This window comes from Echeneis naucrates, chromosome 24, assembly GCF_900963305.1.
Source record: "Echeneis naucrates chromosome 24, fEcheNa1.1, whole genome shotgun sequence".
In the NCBI taxonomy this organism is placed as follows: domain Eukaryota; kingdom Metazoa; phylum Chordata; class Actinopteri; order Carangiformes; family Echeneidae; genus Echeneis; species Echeneis naucrates.
The window spans coordinates 8,440,402-8,462,152 of record NC_042534.1 but is presented as its reverse complement, the minus strand read 5'-3'; the positions used below and the strand labels follow the sequence as shown (position 1 = coordinate 8,462,152).

The following is a 21,751-nucleotide window of genomic DNA, read 5'->3' as shown; positions in this document are numbered from 1 at the left end:
GATTTCTCAATCCAGCAGCTCAAGCTGACACTTTAAATAAAATCATCCTAATCCCACATGGTAAGAGAAATGAAAATGAGGAGATTAACATGGGGAGAGGGGAGAGGGGAGGGCACCCCCCCGTCTCTGTCTCCCTCCCTCTCATCCTTGCACCCCTATTACTTCCTCCGCTGAGACTGTCGTCTGGTCGGGCTGAGAGTGAGTGAGACAGAGAGAGCGATATGCGTAGTTCATGGCAGGTATAGCAGACTGATAAGCTTTTGATCGCCAGTATTTTTTCGTTTTTGGGAAGGGGGGTGTTTAGACAATGTCTGCTGGGACATTTGTGTGTAGTTTTGTGGGTGGGCGTGTGTTCATACACGCATTTCTGTATCAAGGGAATACAATAATTGGACACTGGCAGGACCACTGATCCAATCAAATGATGGGGAACGATGTCTCTCTTTCTCTCTAGCACTCAGTCATCCCTCCTAATAAAAACTCAAATACACACACACACTCAGTTTTTTTCACACACACATTAATTCATGAATGGGTTGAGTTTGAATGTGTCGATATCTAAAAGCATTTTGCATTCACTTGGAAATTCATGCTTCTCTAGCCCATTATTTTGTAGGAACAGCGAAACCTAAAGCAAAAACACAACTAACGTACATAGTTTTAAAAATGTTAAAAAGATGCACATACTGAATGTAAATGCGGCGGACAATACACTAGAAGGCTGTGATTAGAGTTGTGTCAACGTGTAATCCTGCTATCAGCTGATGAATGACACTTACATGACATAACAGATGAGATGGACATTTGTTTAGGGAAAAAAAGCAGATAAGAAAAAAGGAAAAGGGGCTCAAATTACATCAAATGATAAATGGAGAAACCTGGACAACAGGATCTGTAAAGGGGACAGCTGGAGGTACATTTCTACCGAGGTACACCTTTTTCATGGACGACATTTTGGCAATGCACAGTACGACAAGCACAGGTGGAAATAACACAATGAATGATGGCTGACTACAGTTTAGCTGCTTCACTTTCAGGACGCTGGTATTCATGCTGGCTCACTGTCACACTGTCATACAGGGACACATAAATAGAACAGAACAGAGAGATTGTTCGAACACTCAGTGACACCTGATTAAAATAAAACAAAAACATACCCGTTCCCGTTTATTCCCTCAGAAAAACCAAATTACCGTTGTGTGGGCTGAAATATCTTGGTCATTTTTTTAAACAAACAGACAAATGTATTATTTCACGTGTCTTGGCTTCAGGCTTAAGACTTTATCCCACCAACAGTATAAATAAGTGTGACTGGTGGAAAGAATCAGTCACCAACAACATGGATGATGTTTTCATTGTCCGTCATTGTTGCTATTGACAGTAATAGCATTAACAGCAAGGCAACAGTACTGAAAGTAAAACTGATGGGCCAGGAAGCCCAAGCGCTCAGACAGTCAGACCAAAGAGTGACAAAATATCATCAATGATTCCGGGTTAATCAAACTCATTCAGCAGACAAAGATGAAGTTGGTTCCTGAACCTTTGAGATAAATTAAATCTTTCCAGGATCAACTCTGTCCAGCCATTTGTTTTTGTTCCTATTGAGTGGGTTAGAAGAACGGACTGACCTGCATGTTTGCAGTTTCCACCCTCTCTTCCGATCGCTGGTCTCTTGCCACAAAACAAATAGAAATGATTGGCAAAACTATCAAAATGAGACCAAAATTACAACTAACTTTCATCATATGGCACATTACAAACACATTTTATCAATCACACATCTCATATAACAGAAAATTAAGGGGGCCAGCTCTCAGCCATACAGGTATGGCTGTAAATGATTTGAACAGGTGAGTTCTTGGTTTGAGTCCTGGGTGCAGCGGAGGTTTTCATTTTATATTCCCTTTTTCTCCATCTCATTTCCTCTCTTTACACTGTCCTAGCGTACTTTAAGGGCACAAACTGGCCCAAAAAAAAAAATTGAAAAATGTATTTGAAAGAAAAGTACAAATTTCCCTAAAACTCTTGGTTTCCACTCACACTGTTAATGTTCTAAATGCAAATGAGAAATGCAAGTTAGCATGTGCACACATTATTCCAAAAAAAGCAAAGCAATAGGTCTTCAGTTTGGGTAGTGAACACTTCATAATCACTGTTTTTACTGCTTAATCCAGCTCTTGTCCTCATCCTTCCTGCTTCCTCTTCTCTTTATCTCTCTCTCTCTCTCTATCCCGACCTTCCTCCGCTCTCCCTCGCTCTGTCACCTCACCTCCATCTCAACTTTTCATTTAGATGTTTCCCTTGATGCCGTATTTCTCTCCTCGCGTTTTTGTTAACCCTCTCCCACACACACTTTATCTCCATATGATTCATTTGCCCTCTCTCTATCTCTCTGACTGTCCTCACAATCTCTCCCTCCATCCACCCCCTCTATTCATCTCTTAAACATATCCTTTTTTTCTCCAACTCTCCTCCATCTCCGCCACCATCCCTTCCTTTTAAAGGATAATCTTCAGCTAAGCAGGCAGCACTTCTCTCTCGCTCTCGTTCCCTCTTAAGTGACCATATGATAATCTCAGGATTCTCAGTTGAACCCCCACATAGAGTAGACAGATCAGAAAGTCCAGAATGGGAGCTCCAAACTGGGTCAAGACAAGGCCAGTTCCTGGGTCCTCTGGGCCGGTTGGAACCAGAGGATGGAGAACAGGCCGATGCCAGAGAGTGTTGGAGAGAGATCATGAGAACAGATTGACATCATCTCTATATCAATCTTTCCATCATGCACTCCGTTTCTCTTCAGTGATTCCTGGTTTTAATTTTGAGATGAAAAGACAACAAAATAAAAATAAAGAACTGGTCTCTTGTTTGATGCTCAGACTAAAGTTAATCGCTTGGCTGTTATGGGGATTTGTTTTGGACACACAAAAGAGGCTGTAAAGAGGAAGATGCATTGATGTTGGTGGGGGTCGGTTAAAGGACATTACACACACACACACACACACACACGCGAAGCACACACATATTCAAAGGTTGTGCTGAATGCACAAGAATCATCTTTCCTCCTTTACAGAGAAAAAGAAACCCTTAGTCAGACACACACACACACGCCTGTGTGTTGTTTTTTTTTTTTTTTTCCTTCCTCTGTCCTTTTAACGGGTCAGTGAGTGAATAAAGCTGCTGTCACTCTCCTCTGGGAGGCGTCACTGACAGGCAGGCTGACCACGATAAACTTCCGTACAGGAAGAGGAGATTCCTGCAAGGAAAAGGCCGGGAGGATCAGGAACGGCCCCAGGCATCACTTGTCCTCTGGCTTAGCTAAAGATACTCCAAACACACGCACACTGCTGGGCTGGGGATGAATAAACAAGCATCTTTTTCAATCAAACAACAGGATAACTAAATTGCAAAGTAGAAAGTTTTGTACCTTTGTTTAATCACTGAACAGGGACCACTTTTTGAAAGTAAGCCTCAAAATAAAATGGTTACTGTTCCTTCATCTTATTTATTACAGCCATGATATCATTCTCTTCCTCACCTTTTGAGTTTAATATCTAGAAAGCTGAATTTTTCTGAGTCCAGGCTAGCAGCTTTTTTATTGCATACAGGTAAACTTGTGCTTTGAGCTAGCCATGCTACACCATGCTAATATCTTTACAGCAGCAGCATTAGCGCATGCTAACGTGGTTAGCATTTGTCACCAGCTGTAATATGTACTGCTTTCATCATGCTAAAATTTTAAAATTACTTTAAACAAAGTGCAAGCCTGACTTGATAAGATATAGATATGTGACTTCAGGTCCGATAAATTAAAGTATGATTGATCCTCTGGGAACCACAAATGTCACATTTGAAGTTTTAGTGTTTGAGATATTTAAATCTGGACAAAATAATGTTGATTTTTCTCACCTGTTGTATCTCTGTTGTAGAGTGTTATATAAAGAACAATTCATTGTTTGAGAGTTGAACAGATTTTATCACGAAATAAAAAATACAGCGCAATCATAGAACTAACTTTCCAAAACCAAAAGAAAAGAAATTATGCAAATCAATATATTTTCAGTTTTCAAGAAACGCCAGATTTTTCCTTCTTCGTCGCAACCCCACAGGTACTTTCCCTTCTATCTAAAACATACGCTGCACCTGGAGACATAAACAGTCCATCTCAGAACATTTACAGGAAGGAGGAGGGGACATTATTCTTAGAGTCGCTATTCATACCATCAGAACAAAAGAGACAGCGTCCTATTATGGGATTCTCATCTGTCCGAAGGCTGGATCTGTACCGTCACAGGTGCCGCTGCTGCTCATTTATAGCCAGGTTAGCCCATGGTTAAGGCATGGAGCTGTGGTGAGACATTCTCTCTCCCTCTCTCACACACACACACACACACACACACACACAGTGAAAGAAGCTGCTTATGTGTGTATAAAGAAGAGATTACTGGCTCTTCTAGGAACTACGCAGTGTCTCTATAAGTCTAAAGCCTGCACAATGTGTCGTGTGTGCATGATTGCGTGTGTATATGTGTATTTGTGCTTTTGAGAGAGAACGAGAGAGTGCATCTGTGTGCATCAGAGGATACAAGGGTAGATCTCTGAGTTCTTCGGGGTTGTACCTCCTGGTCCAGACCAGTGTGGATCAGTAAATATTTGCATTGAACTGTATATTATGGTAATGATTTAAGTGCATGATTGCTCATGCATGTGGATGTCTGTGTATGGGTGATATAATGGGTTTGTGTTTGTGTGTGTGTGTGTGTGAGTGAGCATAACAGTGAGATCTTTTATCTCAATGACAATGATGCCACAAATAGGCGCATGCCTTGCTATTCTTGTCCTCTCAAGGCTCCTCTGGTGTTCTGGTGGATAGACCCACACACACAAAAGGTTAGGGAGAGATTTGGCCTCTTCATGTGTGTGTCAGTGTATGTGTGTGCCTGCTCACGCGTGTATGTACATGCATGTGTTTAGGTGACTGAAAGAGCAGTTTTGTCCCAAAATTCCAACATCTAAAACATTTTCTGCTTTTCTCTCTCAAAACAGCTTTTCAAATTAAAACACACTGTTGCATATCAGTGGGTTTATTGGCAATTCTGAGCCTTTTACTTAGAAATTGCATTTTAGGGGAAGTAATCATTTGTGTGGCTACATGCCAAACAATATACAAAAGAGTTTTGTTGTTCCAGTGTGGGTTTTTTTCTCATTTTGTCTATAATAAGACCGTCAAGAGGAATGCCAAGAACCAACTGCTGTGTGCACTGTTTGCTTAGCTTTTCCCTCTGCAGCGGTAAAAAAAAAAAAAAATAAGGGAAATAATCAGCAGATAACCCAATGCTTCACACATTTTTTATTCTTTGTTCACTTTAATGCCTCTGTTGGGCGGTGAAGGATTTGGTGCTCTATTATGAGCCTGTGCACTTGGCTCCTCTGGTCAGGAAGCAAAATCATCTCCTTTTCTTTCCAGAAACATTATATTTCCTCCAGAGGGGATCATGAAGGAAAGGTGCACCTTCTCAGCCAAATGCGGCACACCCTGAGGTAAATGGAGCAGAGGGAGCTCATTGGCCCAGAGCACCTGAACCAAGCTGGCACACGACAGGATGAGGGTGTCGGCATCCTCCTGTTAAACGTTTGCTTCCTGCTGTTTTTCCTGCTCTCTCTTTCTCCCCTCTTTCTCTCTCTCTCTCTCTTTTGCTTTCCAAACAGGAAGTCATTGGAATTGGAAAAAAGTGTTAAAAGAAGATGGGAGGGGGGTGTTGGCTGTGTGTTGTTCCAAACAAGCAGAACCCAGCCCAACCTGTCCACTGCTGCAGCTGAACTTCCAAAGATAGAAAAGTTGGACGAAGTGAGAGATGAGCTGGAGGAAGGGAGGAGGAGGAGGAGGAGGGTGGGTTAGGGAGAATGGGGCATGGGAGGGTGGCGGTTGGTGGGGGTTCTCCGAGGTCGTGCTCGGAGGGCGTCGGGCAGCACGAGAAGCAGGATGTTATGGTTTATTCAGCCCAGGAGTGGGGGCGACGTGAACAAGGTGTGCCTTGCCCTCAGCACCAGTCTCGGTGTGATTTATAGCAGCGCTGGCAGACACCTCTGTCCACGGGGAAGTCTTTGAAAATGCAACAGTGTGTGTGTGTGTGTTTGCGCGAGTTTGTGCATTTGGGTGTGTGTTTGCAGAATGTAGCCATGTGCATATGCACAGTGTGATGTATGCCCTCAGCTTTGTGTTGTATATCTATATGTTCAATGTCTTGTGTGCATAGCATATATTAGCACCTTATTGGCTGCTGGTTTTTAACCTGTGGTTGGAACATGTCCATGCATGGCCCAGCAGAGAGCAGATGGTCAGACTACTCATTAATCACAAGCTGTACATATACACGTAGCTATAGTGAAATGGTCACAATGTAATTAAAATGAAAAAGTCTGGGAAAGGGGCTTTAATTTCAAAATGAAACACACACTTTCTTTGAAATGAAAGTACAGAGAGCCAAGTGTTTTGCAAAATGGTCCCAATCGTTGTTATGTAGTATATACATGGTGATTTAATATATAAGCTTGAATTTAAATGCATAGGTGGATAATGTGCAGTGTGCACTTCATTTATGGTTGGGTAGTTTCATTTGCAACAAAGGATCAATCGATTTATAAGCAATTCATTTGTTATCCATTTCTGGGTTGCAGGGAGTGCTGGAGCCAATCCCAGCTCACACTGGACAGGTCGCCAGTCCATCACAGGGCCAACACACAGAGACCAACAACCACTCACACTCACACTCTGACCTACGGACAATTTTTAGAGTCTTCACTTAACCCAAACATGATGTCTCTGGACAGTGGGAGGAAACCGGAGTACCCGGAGGAAACCCACCGAGGCACCGGGAGAACATGGAAACTCCACACAGAAAGGCCCCCGGTCTGGGAACCGAACTTCTTGTTGTGGGGGAACAGCGCTAACCACTGGTCGCCGTGCTGCCCAATTCCTTAGTTTTGTTAATGAAATATTTATCTGCAAGGTACTCATAACTGTCTGATAGATGTTAAGTGAAAAGGACAAATTTCCTAAATTTCTGAAATGTAAGTGTAAATTATGAAACGCATGTGCTCAAGTTAAGAATAAGCATTTGAATAAATGTACAAGGCGACCTTTCACAACTGGAAAATAATTGACTATGCTCGAGTTTGATAGAGAGGGAGAGTCAATTTTTAATCAACAAGTAAGCCCAAACACATCGCTCTGCTCCATCTGCTGTGTCTTAGTCTGTTTACATCCCAATTATAACACCATCACCCTACTCTTGATCTCCCCTTAGGCAGCCACGAAAGGTCAGGGAGAGATCAACAGAGGTCACCAGTGAAAGGCCACTCAGTGAAAGGCCACTCAGCCGAAGGCGGCCTGCTGACTGTCAAGCCTGACTTCCACACTCGGGGTCAAAGGTTACACAGATACATAAACCTGACAAGAGGGTGCCAACAGGTACAAGACGTGTGAATGCCTACTGGTGTAACAGGAGAGGCGCAGAGAGCTAAACTTATAACTGGAGGCTAATGTGTGTGGTGAAAGAGGCTCTTTAAAGCTACTTAGCCTAAACCACGTACATGTCACCTCATACCTTACAGACACCTCTCTTTATAGCATTTGGGCGGAGAAGAGGATGAAGCACAGGTAACTGATCACTAATTGGCCTACTCTTAATTGTCTGGGTCAGAAAAAGCTTTGTGTAGCCACTGTGACTGTGTGTGTGTGTGTCTGTTAACCAACCATACAGTCGTAGAAGCTATTAAAAAGTCATTAACCTGCGTTTTATTTGAAGCCCCCTGCCCCCGTCCATCATTGCCTTAATGTATTTTCCGTGAGGTTTTTTTTTTTTTTTCCCTTCAGATTTAATTTAGCCACTCTTTGATTTTACGACTAGCCTCTGTTATTGTAGGATATCTTCTCCTTTCCTTGTAATTTTATTTTATGACATGGAGAGAGTCGAGTACAATACACCCCCCGGGGAGGACCACTTACCTCCACGCCAACAAATATAATTACCTCTGATCAGAGGAGCGAAAACAGACCGCCGCTTATCTGCCACGGCCCGTGTTTTTTTTTTTTTTTTTAAGCAGCTGCAGTTCAGGATAATGACTGTGGAAATCTAAAGAGCACAGCGCAAATTATGATATTATGTTCAATACTTCACAAAAAAGTGTGCACATTAATTACATCTTGTTTGTAAACAACAACAACAATTTGTAAATATCAGAGGAAAAAAATTAAGATATCACACGAATCGCTGAAAAGCCACATTTTGAATGAGTACTAATTCACTGGACGAATTAGGGCGTATTTAAATAAATGGCCAGATATTGTAACTATAATAGTGCCTTAGTTCGTCAAATAGCCATCAGTATGCCCTACACCATGGGGCAGTAGAGAGCAGAGTGAACCCCAAATTTAAAAAAATTAAGAAAAAATAAAAAACACACACACCATTGGCGCACGCCGGATGTGACCTGTCGCTCGGACCGTCACCCTCAGAAAGTAACTCGTCAGGTTATGAAGTAAAATGGTGTCTTAGTGCGGCCGCAGTAAAATGGTGGTATTTCTGAACGTAGTTTGGACTTAATCTCGCTGGATGGAGAACCAGCTGACTGTCCGCGGCCCTGCACACAATGAAACAGGGCTGAGTCACCGCCAGGAGTGAACCACAGTCCTGTCGTGTTTACCAAGTAAAGTCCTCTGCTCCATGTTGACAGGTGAGAGTTCATAGGAGCAAAGTTGGTCCCCTACCAATGGAGCTGCGAGCCTGTGTGTGTGTAAAACCCCCAAGAAATTGTGTGTGTGTGTGTGTGTGTCTGACAGAGGGAGAGATAAACAGGGAGAGTTGCTGAGGGGGCTCTTTGACTTTGAGCACATAAGCCCTTATTTCATGGTTCCATTGTTTGTTTTAAGGACGTCAGGCTTAATACAGTTCCAGGCGATTTCCCAGCATGTCCGTCCGCCCAAGCACCTCCAAGGCGCTCTGTGTGTGTCTGTGTGTGTTTGCCTCGCTCGCTCTCGTGTGCGTGCGCGCTCCCCCGTTCCTGTTGACTTTCTCCTAACTCCTGTCACACGCACTGATTTTAAACATCCGCAGACTTTCAAGGTTGTTCGCAAGACACATCACATTAACTGAGTCGCTTTGTGCCAAAGAAACGCGAAATACGTTTCTAATTTGGAGGATTTTACACACGGCTAAAACCAGAATATGTGCTTTTAATGAGCCTGACTGCGGCCATATTCCCATCAGCATCACTGAGCAGCATTTTTTAAATTGCCTATTAACTCAGCATAGGTTGAGCGTGGTGTTGTTTGGAGGGGGACGTTACAACAAACAGGTTTTTTTTTATATCTAAATGCCGAAAGCAGGGTCTAACATGAGATGTTGCAATACTGCATGTCATCACTCAGACGCGTGTGAAGGGCCGTGTGTGTCTGTTAAGAAAAGTCGATATGGTCTAGACATTGTCTGCGTGTGTGTTTAAATGTGAACCCTTCTATATGGGACGATGGAGATGCTTATGTAAACAGATATGAAGGTTTTCCACTCGACGTGTTTTGAATCCTTGATTTCTTTTTTTATTTTTATTTTTTTCCTCTTCAGGTTCCTCGCTGTATGATTCGTGTTTCACTCTGCATACACGGCGTCACACATTTATTTCTACGACAATGGCCACTGCTCACCCATGCAAATACAGCTTAGTTTAATTTGACAGTGAGTGTGTGTTGGTATAGTTTGTTGTTGCCTCATCGGAAGGCTTGCAGGCAACAGGGGAAGATGATGACCAGCCTTCTCTCTCTCTCACACACACACACACACACACACTCACACCCTCTCTCTCTCTCTCTCTCTCTCTCTCTCACACACACACACACTCACTCACACACACACACACACAGTCGCCTCCATAATCACCACTACTTGTAGCCTAGACAGAGGTGTGTGGGTCACCGGGGCCAACACTGAGCCAGCTATCATCCTTGGCAACCAAGAAGTAATATCACTAATAATCACAGACATCCATGCAAATTGCTGTTATTACTCCAGCACGCCTTCTTATATCACACTCGGGTCACACAGACTCAATTTTTTGAAAGGGGTTTTGCCTTAACAACAGAAACAAGTGCATATTTTACCTGCAGCATCCTCATCTTTGTCATGGTGAAAGCTGAATACATCAAGTCCCGCACACAGGGCCCCAACAAGGACTTAGAGGATGCGAGCTTCAGACGCCTACTCACTTATTACACTCGGGCAAATCCTGTATCCTCTTCTGCTCTCCTCCTCTCTCCTCTGTCCTGTCTCCTAAACCTTTTTATTCAGGGACCCGGAGACCTCTCCGGAACAAAACAGCTTTTAGCGCTACCATCTCTCCCTGCTTGTGTTTTCGCAAATAGCTCTCTCTCTCTCTCTGTGTGTCTCTCTGTCTCTGTCTCTCTCGCTCTCTCATTTCTGTTAAAAAAAAAAAACTGCCAGTGAAAAGAAATGGAGCTGTTGTAAGAGCTCATCAAGTCATTATCTGATTAAGGCCATTTTTATAACCGCCGCTGCTCAAGATAATAGTCAATCTTTCAATAATAACTCAAGCAGCTTAAATTCGGGAAAACTCGGTTGGTTCTGCTTGTTGATTTCTGCTGACAGTGTGTAGCCCAAAAAGAAACAAAAACTGTATAAAATAATCATCTTTAGAACATAATAATAATAATAATAACAACAACAACAATAATAATAATGATAGTGATGATAATAATAACAATAATAATAATAATAATAATACAGATAAACCGTCCTTCAGCCAATTTCACTGCTGAGGGAAAATAGGCCACTTACTCTTCTCTACTTTACTTATGGCCAGAATGTGATTTTAAGGGGGGAAAAACGTACCTTTATGACATCTCTGGGAGAAATATAAAATGTTTTCACTGCCACCCTCCTTCTGTATTTGGGCCCAACCCTAATAAATATGTCAATAAATTCAGCCATCAGCACTCAATGCCAGAGCACATTATCAGTCTTGGGCATCGAGGTGTGTCGCACTCGACCCAAAAGAGAGAGTGGGGGTGGTGTGGGGTTTTGGGGGGGGGGGCGGGGGGGGGGGGGGGGGGGGCGAGTGTGAAATAAATACACGCGTTGATCCACCTGGAATGGGCCGCGATAAGAGCAGCCAGTGTTAACCAGCACGTTTCCTCTACACCTCACCCGAGTCTTCCTTTTCCAAACACGCGTTTCTTTAATGTCCCGGCCTGTTTTTCCAGCCTGTGTGCGCACCGACGGCACCCAGGGGAGACGAGGCCAAATCAGCCACAGGGCCAGCGAGGGGAGCAAGGGGCCGGGACACCTGCTTTGGAAAAGACACTCTAGACACTAAACTTTGCTGACTTCGTTGCAATTCGTTCGTCCTAAAAACACTTGCTTGCGACATGGAAAAGAGACTCGCCTTTTCCTTTTTGGCACCTGACAGAGGGCCATATGGAAAATAAGATTTCTGGCTTAACTGCTTTGGGATCCTGTTTGTGTGGAGCATAAAAAAAAAAGATGATTCTATGTGCAACAAATGAATACAACGTGAAAAACTGGAGGGGGGGGGGGGGGAGTCGCGCACACATTTGACATCCACAATGCAAGAAAAAACTTTTTCCAAACTGCTTCAACAAACTGATTCACACCAATAAACGAAACTCCGTTCATCGATCACTGGTAGTAATAATAATACATGTTTTACGAAATACATTTGTAAACGTCCTGCGTGTATTTGATCTGAATTATACGGTTTCTCTTACGGCAGGAGCAACACAGGTTAAGTGGAAATAGCCAGAAATATTGTTACAGTCGCTAAAAATAATAAGAAAAATTTTACCTTAAAGATAATTTTTAGTGGCAAAGAAAAAGCGATTATTTCCGAATACTGTCACAAAAAAATTAGCTTGTACACCTGTTGTGAAGGTGGAAAGCTGAAATATTTGCAGAGCATTAAAAAAAAACAAAACAAACAAACAAAAAAAAAAAAACAGCGGTGTAATTACTGAGTGTGTAATTTGTCCGGACTCAGAAGGGAAGAGGGCGAGCAGCCGTCATCATTTCATAAATCAGAAGCGTCGAACAGGTTTAAATGTAGAAAGGATCAGATGTCACCGTCCGCAGAGCTCAGCGTCACAGGTGGACAGGTTTCCAAAGAGAAGAAAAACACAATTACTACTGGAAAAAAAATCGGTGAATTCTTTAAATATGATGTTGATTTTTGGGGTTTATTTTGCTGGCACTTTTTTTTTATATACTTATCATCTCTGATGACAGCGCAGTCTTTACGCACGGGGAAATGTTCGTGGCAGCAGGTTGTAGATCTCACTGACAGAAGTTTCATGATGATACTGGGCTCTTAACTGAGCATTTCCACAAAGAGACGTTTAGCTCTGTGGATAGTCTGAATTCCAAAGCAAAGCTGAGAGCCTCTGCCACTTTGCTTGTTCATAAATCAGACTTTGCTGCAGCCAATGAGAAAACTCTGCATGTAAAATATCCCTACATGCCGCTTTCACTGTCCAATACCCCAGTGACCACCGCTGTCCAGAGTGCCTTTGAGAGACAGTAGAAAAAAAGATATTAATACAGGTGTTTAGAATAAAAAATAAATGCGCAGTGCGGTGTTATTTTGACATAAAAGGATCCAAGTTGGCAATCATTAAAAACGTCTGGACACGAATGAATGCTGAGACATTTTAACGGACTCCCATAAACATAATGCAAACACGCGTTCACTACACACGCGTAGAAAAGCCGTTTTGTCTTGTAAAACAGACTGTTCTTTTGTCATTTTACTGCCACTGGAAGATGCCTGAAATCATTTGCATTAAAGCGGCACTCGAGTGTCCGCCTGAATTCATCTCCTGTTGCAATCAACACAAAATAGCGTTTTTTTTTTCCTTAAACATTATTATTACTCCAGAACAGGGAATTCCGTGTCACAGACGAGCAAGCAAAATCTAGTTGTTCTGTGAGGTGTTGACACTTCACACACAGCTGACACTCTAGCAAACTTTCCAAATGAACGGAAGAATAATTCAAATGATAGTAAGAGAATAATATATCTACGTGTTTTATTGCAGATTGTGATAGTGTAAATGTCAAAGTGCGGAACGATTCTTACTCGCGCAGTCGGTGATTTGAGAAGAAAGACATTAGTCAGAGTTGGATTTCCTTTTTTTTTCCTCCCCCCCTCACCCCTTCCCCCCCCCCCCCCCCTCTCTCTCTCTATGCTCAAGTTCCCCATTTCTCTGGTCAAGTTCAGTGCGTTGTTCTCCGGACCGGACGGACGCCTCTTATTGGTAGGTTGCGACGGTTACATCACGGCGCTCATGACGCGCACGTCTTCCTGTTTCCTTCAGCCGCGTCTTAAAGTGAATCTTAGTGGCGGAGGAGCGCTCCAGCATCCAGTGCTCCGCATCCAGTGCGCCTCGGAGACGCACACACACGCACAGTCTCTCTCGCGCTCTCTCTCTCTCTCTCTCTCTCTCTCTCTCTCTCCGCCTCGGACTCTCTCTATGTCTCTCACTCTCTCAGCCACAGCAGAGGATAGAGGGAGAGATCGAGGCGAAAGAGCTCTTTTCACCTTCTAGTTTATCTATTTTGTCCCTCTCTCTCTCTTTCTCTCTCCCTCTCTCTCTCTCGCTCTCTCTCTCTCTCTCTCTCTCTCTCTCTCGTCGCCGACTTTATTCCAGCTCTTCCTTCTCTGAGAAACTCTTATCCCAGCATCCAACAAAAACCACCGCGTCCTGCGTATATTCTCCTCTCTCCCCCCTTTTTTTCTGGCCGTAGGAGTTCAGATTGTCCCCCTCTTCATCGAAAGGGTAAGTAACCTTGTCCTCGGATACCTCCCTCTGTTGTTCTTGTTCTGCCTCGCCTGCTCACGGTGGGCGGACATACAAGAAAAAACAAAAAACAAACAAAAAACCCCCAAAAAACCTCATTAACAGGGGATTTTATTCAAATCGTATCTATGTGACATTGTTTGATCTGTTTGGTCCCCTCCGTCTTGATGTGGTCTTAGAGTTGCAGGAGCGCTTGTCTTTTGGGTTTGTTTTTTTTTTATACATATAAATCGAAGATGGTTTGCTGACGGTAGCCCAGCCTTCTTCATCAAAACCTCACACCAAGTTGATTTGCAAATCTGAGAAGTAAGTATGAACAAACGAGGGTCGATTTCGGACGGAAAGTTGCCTGTAGTTGCGTTTGCGGTCTCGTGTGAGCGTTGGAAACCGTGAGTTTGTCATAACATCGCTACCCCGAGGCTAAAAAAAAAAAAAAGAAATCCCACTTCAATGCCTCACATGTGCCTTTTTTGTTGTTGTTATTCACGCAAAGTCCCGACAGAGCTCGTCAGATCCCGTCCTGTGTGTTGTGGATTTGGTGTCCGTCTACATTTAAAGGACTCTGATAAAACGATGCCGGTGTGTTATTGTTGCGCACGCAAATCCGTCTCTTCTGGGGTTTAATATCTCCAGCTTGTCCGCTGTCCAACCAGATGTATGAACAATCAGCCAGTCACATTCACTTTTACTGTCCTTACTGCAAACTGTGTTGCTCTGTCAGTAGTTACAACAACTGAGTTAATTTAATCCAAGCGGAGTATTTATTTTGTTTGTTTGTTTGTTTTTAATGTTTCATGGTTTGTTACCTCTCGGTTCAATATTTGTAGGAAATAAGAGGCAGAGAAATGATGGGGTGTAAGAGCTGTTAGAGACCTATAGTCGGTGGAGTTCAGAGTTACTTATATTGTTTGTTTGACGGGTTTTTCTTGGAGGGTAGAGAGACACAGGCAGAGACAGAGAGAGAGTGCGCATGGGCAGTGGAGGACAGGTGCGTGGTCGGAAAAGACAGGTGCTGGTGACTATTTGAAGCTCTTTGTTAAGATCCTGAGGCAATCAAGTCAAGGTTTTTCTTTTCTTCTTGGACATGTATCACCTCCTGCCTGAAATGCTGGATCGGGCTGTCAAGACTTGGGCCAAAGCCGTTTATCAAAGGCTGTACATTTAGAATTCACTTCAGTAAGAAAAACATGTTTGTTTTTTGTTTGTTTGTTTTTTTTAAAGAAAATTTGGATGTTTACTATTTTTAATTGACATTGTACAATATGAACACAAAACAATGTGCCAAAAATGCCAAACCGTGTCACTTGTGTGTTTCATCACACTGGAAAGTTGTGTGTACGTGCCAGTGAGTGTACTGTGTGAAGGTGTATGGTGAGACTAAGTGATAAGAAAGAAACCTTTTTGTTGGAAAAAGTGAACAAAAAATACTCACATGCAGTGATACTGTGAAGATGATACAAATTTCCTCAGTTAAAGCAAGCAAATAATCACCTAAAGAGGATGCTATTTTACGTTTTTGGCCAAAAACTGAGAAGTAAAGCAAGTAAAATAAATGTCTTCTTTCAGAATATCCTAATTGGATCGGACTTAACTATTTTACTTTTTTGTATTTAAAATCAAAGTTTTCTTTGGCTGCTTTGCAGCTTATTTCAAAAGTCAACCAGAGCAACATTTGTATGTATATGTAAGCTCTTGAATTTAAGCAAAGTTTTACCTAGTATTTGAATCATATTTTTATACATGCATTTATATATATATATATGCTTTTTTTTCCAGCGATTGATTTTTTTTATTTAATTTTTTTTATGTTGATGTTATTTTCCCGAAGAGTGTATAAAAAAAAAAACGTAAATGGTTGCACCACTTTTTCCACTTTTTAATGGTGTTTAAAAAAAACATTGTCAAATTTCTAAATACGCTATTTACTATTATAATTTTCATTTACGTTTGTTTAAGAGAGGTGTGAAAATGAAATACTTTCAGATAATATCACTACATTTGAGATAGGATGCATCAAATATGTGTCTGACTCTGCCAGCGTTGCCTTCGCAGCATTGGTGAGGAAGGCCTGTTCTGACAAAACGTTTTGCTTTCAGAGGGGCATTAGGGGTTTTGTGAGAGTGCTTTAAGTTTCTCCTTGCCACAGTTGACCCTTATGACCTATTCATTTGAGCAGAATTAACTGCCCTTGCCAGATGAAAAGACAAACAAAAAACACAGAAGTGAGCTCACGCTGGCACCAAAATCAATAGGCCTATTTCGCCTTTTCTTTTTTTGTGTGTGTCACTCTCCCCATTGCTTAAGGTACGATGACTGTATTGATTAATGTGAACACAGGACTTGTTTTTTTAAATCTGGAAACATGACTTAGAATTTTATTGAACTGACTAAATGATATCTTAATTATTGAATAAGATTTATAAAAGAGCATTTAACATAATATACAAAAAGCATATACTCCCCTTGTGTACATAATTTTTTTAGATAATCTTCACCCTATTTTTTTTTTTTCCCCCCATTTTGTGAGTTAATAGCTCCTATGTTGGTTCGCACTGCGAAAACATGGAAATGAGGACAAGTACTTAAGTAATTATCATAATTTTATGCAGCTTTGTGTTCCGTGGGAACTGGTTCAGTGTCGCACAGCGTGTAACAGGGGACAGGATAAAATGTAGGACTTTGCCCTGGAATGTCAAGCCAAGGCCTAATTCTGACCCCATCTCGCCTGTTCCCTTCACCCCTCTGTCATTGCTCCTTACTGCCTAAATGTAATCATGGATGTTGCCATCCTTGTAGAAACATAAGAAGACTGATTGCCTGCTGACTTAAGACAAAACCCTTCAGCTTGCACTCAAAAATATTGGCTAATGCAGTTTTCCGGAGGGTGATTGATGTCTGGTTGTTTCACTCCCAATCTTTTAAACTTTTAATGCAGATTTAATTTTAAAATTGAAATGGGCACAGCCTAAGTGTATTGTTTTGAGATTTTCTTTGTGAAATATTTTCAGTCTTTTGAGTCACGCATCTGTGAATTTTTGCACACAGGTACTCAAAGGCTTTGATCCAAAAGGACTGGGTTTGTTGGATATGGCCCAATAGCAGCAGCCCGTGATGCCGGACCATGACAGCGACTCCCTCCTGAACAGACAGACCAAACGAAGACGTGTGGACATTGGTGTTAAGAGGACCGTAGGCAGCACAGCCTCCTCCGCAGCAGCAGCCACAACAGCAACCACTGATAACATTGCCCGGGCCAAAGCAGCCATTTTCAGTGCCATGAACTCTCTGAGCTCCCACTCTCACCACGGATCAGACACCGACTCCATGGAGTGCTCTGTTGTGCAGCCACATGGCGGGCCTGGCGTTGTTACAGCCAGTGACAGTGAGTCCAAGTCCAATGTACTCCGAAAGCTTCTGAAGAGGGCCAACTCATACGAGGACACCATGATGCCCTTTCCTGGCACCACCATTATCTCTCAGCTTCTCAAGAATAACATGGCTAAAAATGGAGGAGGACCCGAGAGGGGAGATAGAGGAGACAGGGGTGACAGAGGGGAATCAGGCTTTCCTGGGTCAGGGCTCTCCAATGCAAGCTCAGATGCTCCCCAGGAGGATGCCTGCAGTAACTCCTCCCAGGACAGCACACCTCAAGAGTGCTTGTCTCCATTTGGCCGTCCTCCCGGCCTGGCCACCTTTGACATCGAACGTCTCAATGATGAACACCTGCGTGCCAAGCGAGCCCGCGTAGAGAATATTATACGTGGTATGAGCCACTCACCCAGTGTGGTTGTACCTGCTGCTTCCCGTCACGAACGTGACCACGAGATGGATGGAGAGCGGGACATAGAGCTAGACTGCCCACCTCCTCAGTCCCAGCAGCAGGCCCCCAGCAGCCCACGGGGAGGTGAGGTGTGCAGCAGTAGTAGTAGCAGTCGAGAAAACAAGCGTAAGCAGCGCCTGCCTCAGCAGCAACAGCAGAGCTTCACGCAGCTGGTGTGCCAGAGGAAGGAACAGAAGCAGGAGGAGCGACGGCAACTGAAGCTGCAGCTGGAGGACATGCAGAAACAGCTCCGCCAGCTGCAGGAGAAGTTCTTTCAAATCTATGATTCAACCGATGACTCAGAACACAATGACCTCCACAACGACATAGGAAACATGTCTGAAGACAGCCCGACTAGGTCTGACACCGGAGGCGATGATCGAGGTGGAGATGACTTGCGCTCTGACAATGAGATTTCTGACCTGGACCCAGGCCATTTTCTGGACAGGGCGCGGGCACTGCTTCAGGAGCAGGCCCTGCTGGCTGACGGAGAGAAGCCAAGAAGAGAAGGGCTCGGCCGAAGCAAAGGGCAGGGAGGTCCAGGCTCCTCCATGCATGCTGAAGGTAAACAGCTGGCAGAAACACTGAAGCAGGAACTGAATTCAGCCATGACCCAGGTAGTGGACACAGTGGTTAAGGTGTTTGCCAAACCTCCACGCCCTACACCTCAGCAGGCCTTCCCCCCACTTTCCATACCTCCTGAAAGATTCCCCACTGCTGTCAATGGAGATAACCCAAATTTCCATACTGCCAACCAGAGGCTGCAGTGCTTCGGTGATGTCATCATTCCTAATCCACTAGACTCCTTTGCCAGTATGCCCGGGATGCCAGGCACCACCAACGACCAAACAGAGGCCCTGCCCTTAGTTGTGAGGAAGACCTCGAATGAGCACCACCACCAGTCTTCAGCTGTGGGCGCCCACGGCAGTCAACACCACCCAGCCCTTCACCCATCCTCACTCTCAGCGTCCATGGGCTTCAGCCCACCATCCTTTAGACACCCTTTCCCACTGCCTCTCATGGGCTATCCTTTCCAGAGTCCTCTCGGTGCGCCCACGGGTAGCTACACGGGCAAGGACCGTTCCTCTCCAGACTCCATGGACCTGTCCCGGGAGACCACCAGCCTGAGGACCAAGATGGCATCAGGTCACCACATGGGGCACCACCATCGCTCTTGTTCACCAGCACATCCTGGCAGCACAGCTGAGGGTCTCTCCCTGTCTCTAATTAAGTCTGAGTGCAGTGATCTCCAGGACATGGCTGACATCTCACCTTACTCAGGCAGCAATGTATCCTTTAAAATGATCTGAACAGTGGTGTGTGTGTGTGTGTGTGTGCGTGTGTGTGCGTGTGTGTGGCAAGAGGTATGCTTGAGGGGTTGCCAGGCAATAATACGTGTGTGTATGTGTGCCAGATGTTTTAATGTGGTCCAGTTGAGACCAGCTCATGCCTGTGTAAGCCAGGGGAAATCTGATTTCAGGTGGTAGTTCCCTGCAGAGACTGGTGTAAAACACTGCATCTGAACAACATAGAGTTAAAAATCAAATGTTTTTGAGCCTGTTTGAAACTAGCCTAAGAAAGGGAGAAATTGTTGATGAATCACTTTTCCTCCCACTGCTGTTCTCTTCTCCATTTACTGCAAGTTATATTTATTTTTAAACTCATACCTCTTCTTTCTCACAGCACCAAACAACCTTTTCTTCCATCTTAAATCCAGAGTGCTTCAAAAGCGCTTGTCACATATTACTTGTGTCCACACGACGTTTACTACCCCATTTCCCTCTATAAAAATGGCTCGAAAGGCCAAGGAGGCCAATAGTATCCCAAAACCTGGCGTACAATGGTGTTATATAGCCTCTCCTTATAGTTTAACCCCAGTGTGCCCCAATCATGCCCTGTGGATAAAGAGCCTATCCCCTATGGGAGGCTCAGCTGAATCCCTGGGGGGCACTGGACTAATAGCTTAAACAGATACATTCTCTGTTTCCCCCTATACTACTTTAGTTTCTAAGTATTCAACACCCCTTAACCCTTATGAAAGTTTGATTATTGTCCTTAGAAAACCTTGTCTTCAAGTCATTAACATTCATTACATGCCTAAGAAAATAATCCGAGAGCTTTTTGTTTCATGTTCTGGACATATTGGTGAAGAGAATATGTATATTTAAGACTTTGGATCCCCTGTTTTTGGTTTTGTGTGCACCTGAGTGCCTTGGCTTTTTCGTGTGAGTGTGTGTCTTTCTGTGTGTGCGTGTCACAAAAGGTTCGCCTGAGGACTCAGTAAAGATGTATATTTATGATTGCTTGTGTTTTCTCTTGTGTTCCTCTTATCATCCATCGCTGTTGTAAAAAGCCCACAATCATTGTCGTTTCTTTTCTCTTTTTTTCATTTCATAAAGATCTGTCAACAGCCCGGGGGGCCCTTTGGCTGTTGCTTGGCAGCCAAATACTTCTTTTTTTGTTTTCCCTCCCTGCAAACCCCCCTCCTCCCTGTCTTTTCTTTGAAGCGGACGTTAACAGGTGTTTGCAGCGAGCTGTTTATCTTTCATTACCTCGCCTTGTCTTGTCTTCTGACCCAAGGGTGAACGCTTTCCAGAGATCCATAATCCTTTGCTTCTGTGGGCTCCCGATGGAGGGATGAAAAGAGGAAAGGCAGAGAGACATACAGAGACTGAGAGAAAGTAAAAAACAATCAAACAATAACCACATATGCCAGATGCTGTGGCTTTCATTGTAACACTTATAAATTCAGGGCATTAACAGATGTACACCCTTAAATGAAAAGAAAAGGACGAACAACATGTCCACATGTGTTGCTTTTTCCTTTTTATTTCAGTTATTTTTGATTCCCTAAGTTTATTCCACAGATTTTGGATCAAAGTTTGGCATTTACAAGACATTGTTTCGTAGTGTCATTGTAATTAGTGTGACATTTATGAATCAATTTCTGATTCATTCTGTCTCTCTTCAAAAGTTTCTTTTGATGGAGAATTTTTGATATTTTATTTATTTTTCTTTTTTTCCTTTTTTTGCGGGTGTGTGTTTTTTTTATTATTATTATTTTTTTTATTCCAAGCCTCTGAAGTCAGAAACAGCTTGTCAGACATTTTGCGAGGTGTGTTCAAGTTCACCAGCTCTCGGCAGCGTAGCAGAGCAGATGGCGGCTATCAATTTCCTCATTTGTTCTCAGTCCGACTCCAAATTTTCTTGTCCTTACACCTGGAATTAGGGAGTGGAGCAGCTATTTTCCTCTCATGACTTTGGGCTTTGGGGAAGTGTTGTGAGAATGATGATGTCTTGTCAGATGTGGCAGGCAAACAGTGGGCCAGCTGGTATGAGTGCACCATCATGACAAAATAATAGCCTTGCACGCCACCCCTAAGTCCAATCACAATTACATTTGCAAGCTGTGAGTGAATTGGAGATGAAAATGCCTCATCAGGAGATATGAAGCTTCTTAATTGTCATCTGAAGGGAGGTGATATTGCGTTTATGGCTGGAGAGGTAAAACCTCTGCATCTTTGTTTTAAAATAATTTGTAATTTCAATGATAAGAGGAAAGCGCCGTTAATCCTAATTGAAAAAGCAAAAACAAATTAATCTAAGTGTAAGTGCACAGCTTTCACAGCAAACAAATCCCACCTTGCCCTGCTGAAAAGAGCTTTCTTTTCCTCTGTCTCTCCTTCTCTCTGTCTGAGGATCCATTGTATCCCCTCCACTTGGAGCAGATGGTGTGGTGTGGAGAGCGAAGCGCTGCTCTTTTGGCCAGGCCTGACAGAGTAACACCAGTCTGCCAGGGTTTCCCCCACAAGACCCTCGCTGCGTATACAACTAACTCTCTCCCTCTCCCTCTCTCTCACTGAATCAGACAAAGTAGATAGGGTCTTTAAGGAGCCAACCCAGCGTGGTTCAGCATTTGCTGGCTTTGCTGTGTAACCCCGAGGCCAAGGCCAATCCAATCTAGCAGCTGATGCCTTCTTCCCACTCTATAGTTACAGCTACATCTGGACACTTGACTGATTTTAACGATCACAGCCACCCCTGTAGAT

General features: G+C 43.5%; 1 protein-coding gene across 2 annotated transcripts in view; it reads left to right on the top strand.

The window, feature by feature from the left end:
- Nucleotides 1–13,429: 13,429 nt before the first annotated feature.
- Nucleotides 13,430–21,751, top strand: part of prox1a (prospero homeobox 1a) — a 30,973-nt gene continuing 22,651 nt past the window's right edge. Inside the window, exons 1-2 of one of the 2 annotated variants that reach the window (XM_029496826.1) lie at nt 13,430–13,861; nt 16,928–18,991. In XM_029496826.1, the coding sequence (XP_029352686.1) occupies nt 16,994–18,991 (1,998 nt within the window). In that variant the 5' untranslated portion in view covers nt 13,430–13,861; nt 16,928–16,993. Of the gene's footprint in view, nt 13,862–14,930; nt 15,059–16,927; nt 18,992–21,751 lie in introns of those variants that run through there. The other variant, XM_029496827.1, reaches the window with a different exon arrangement.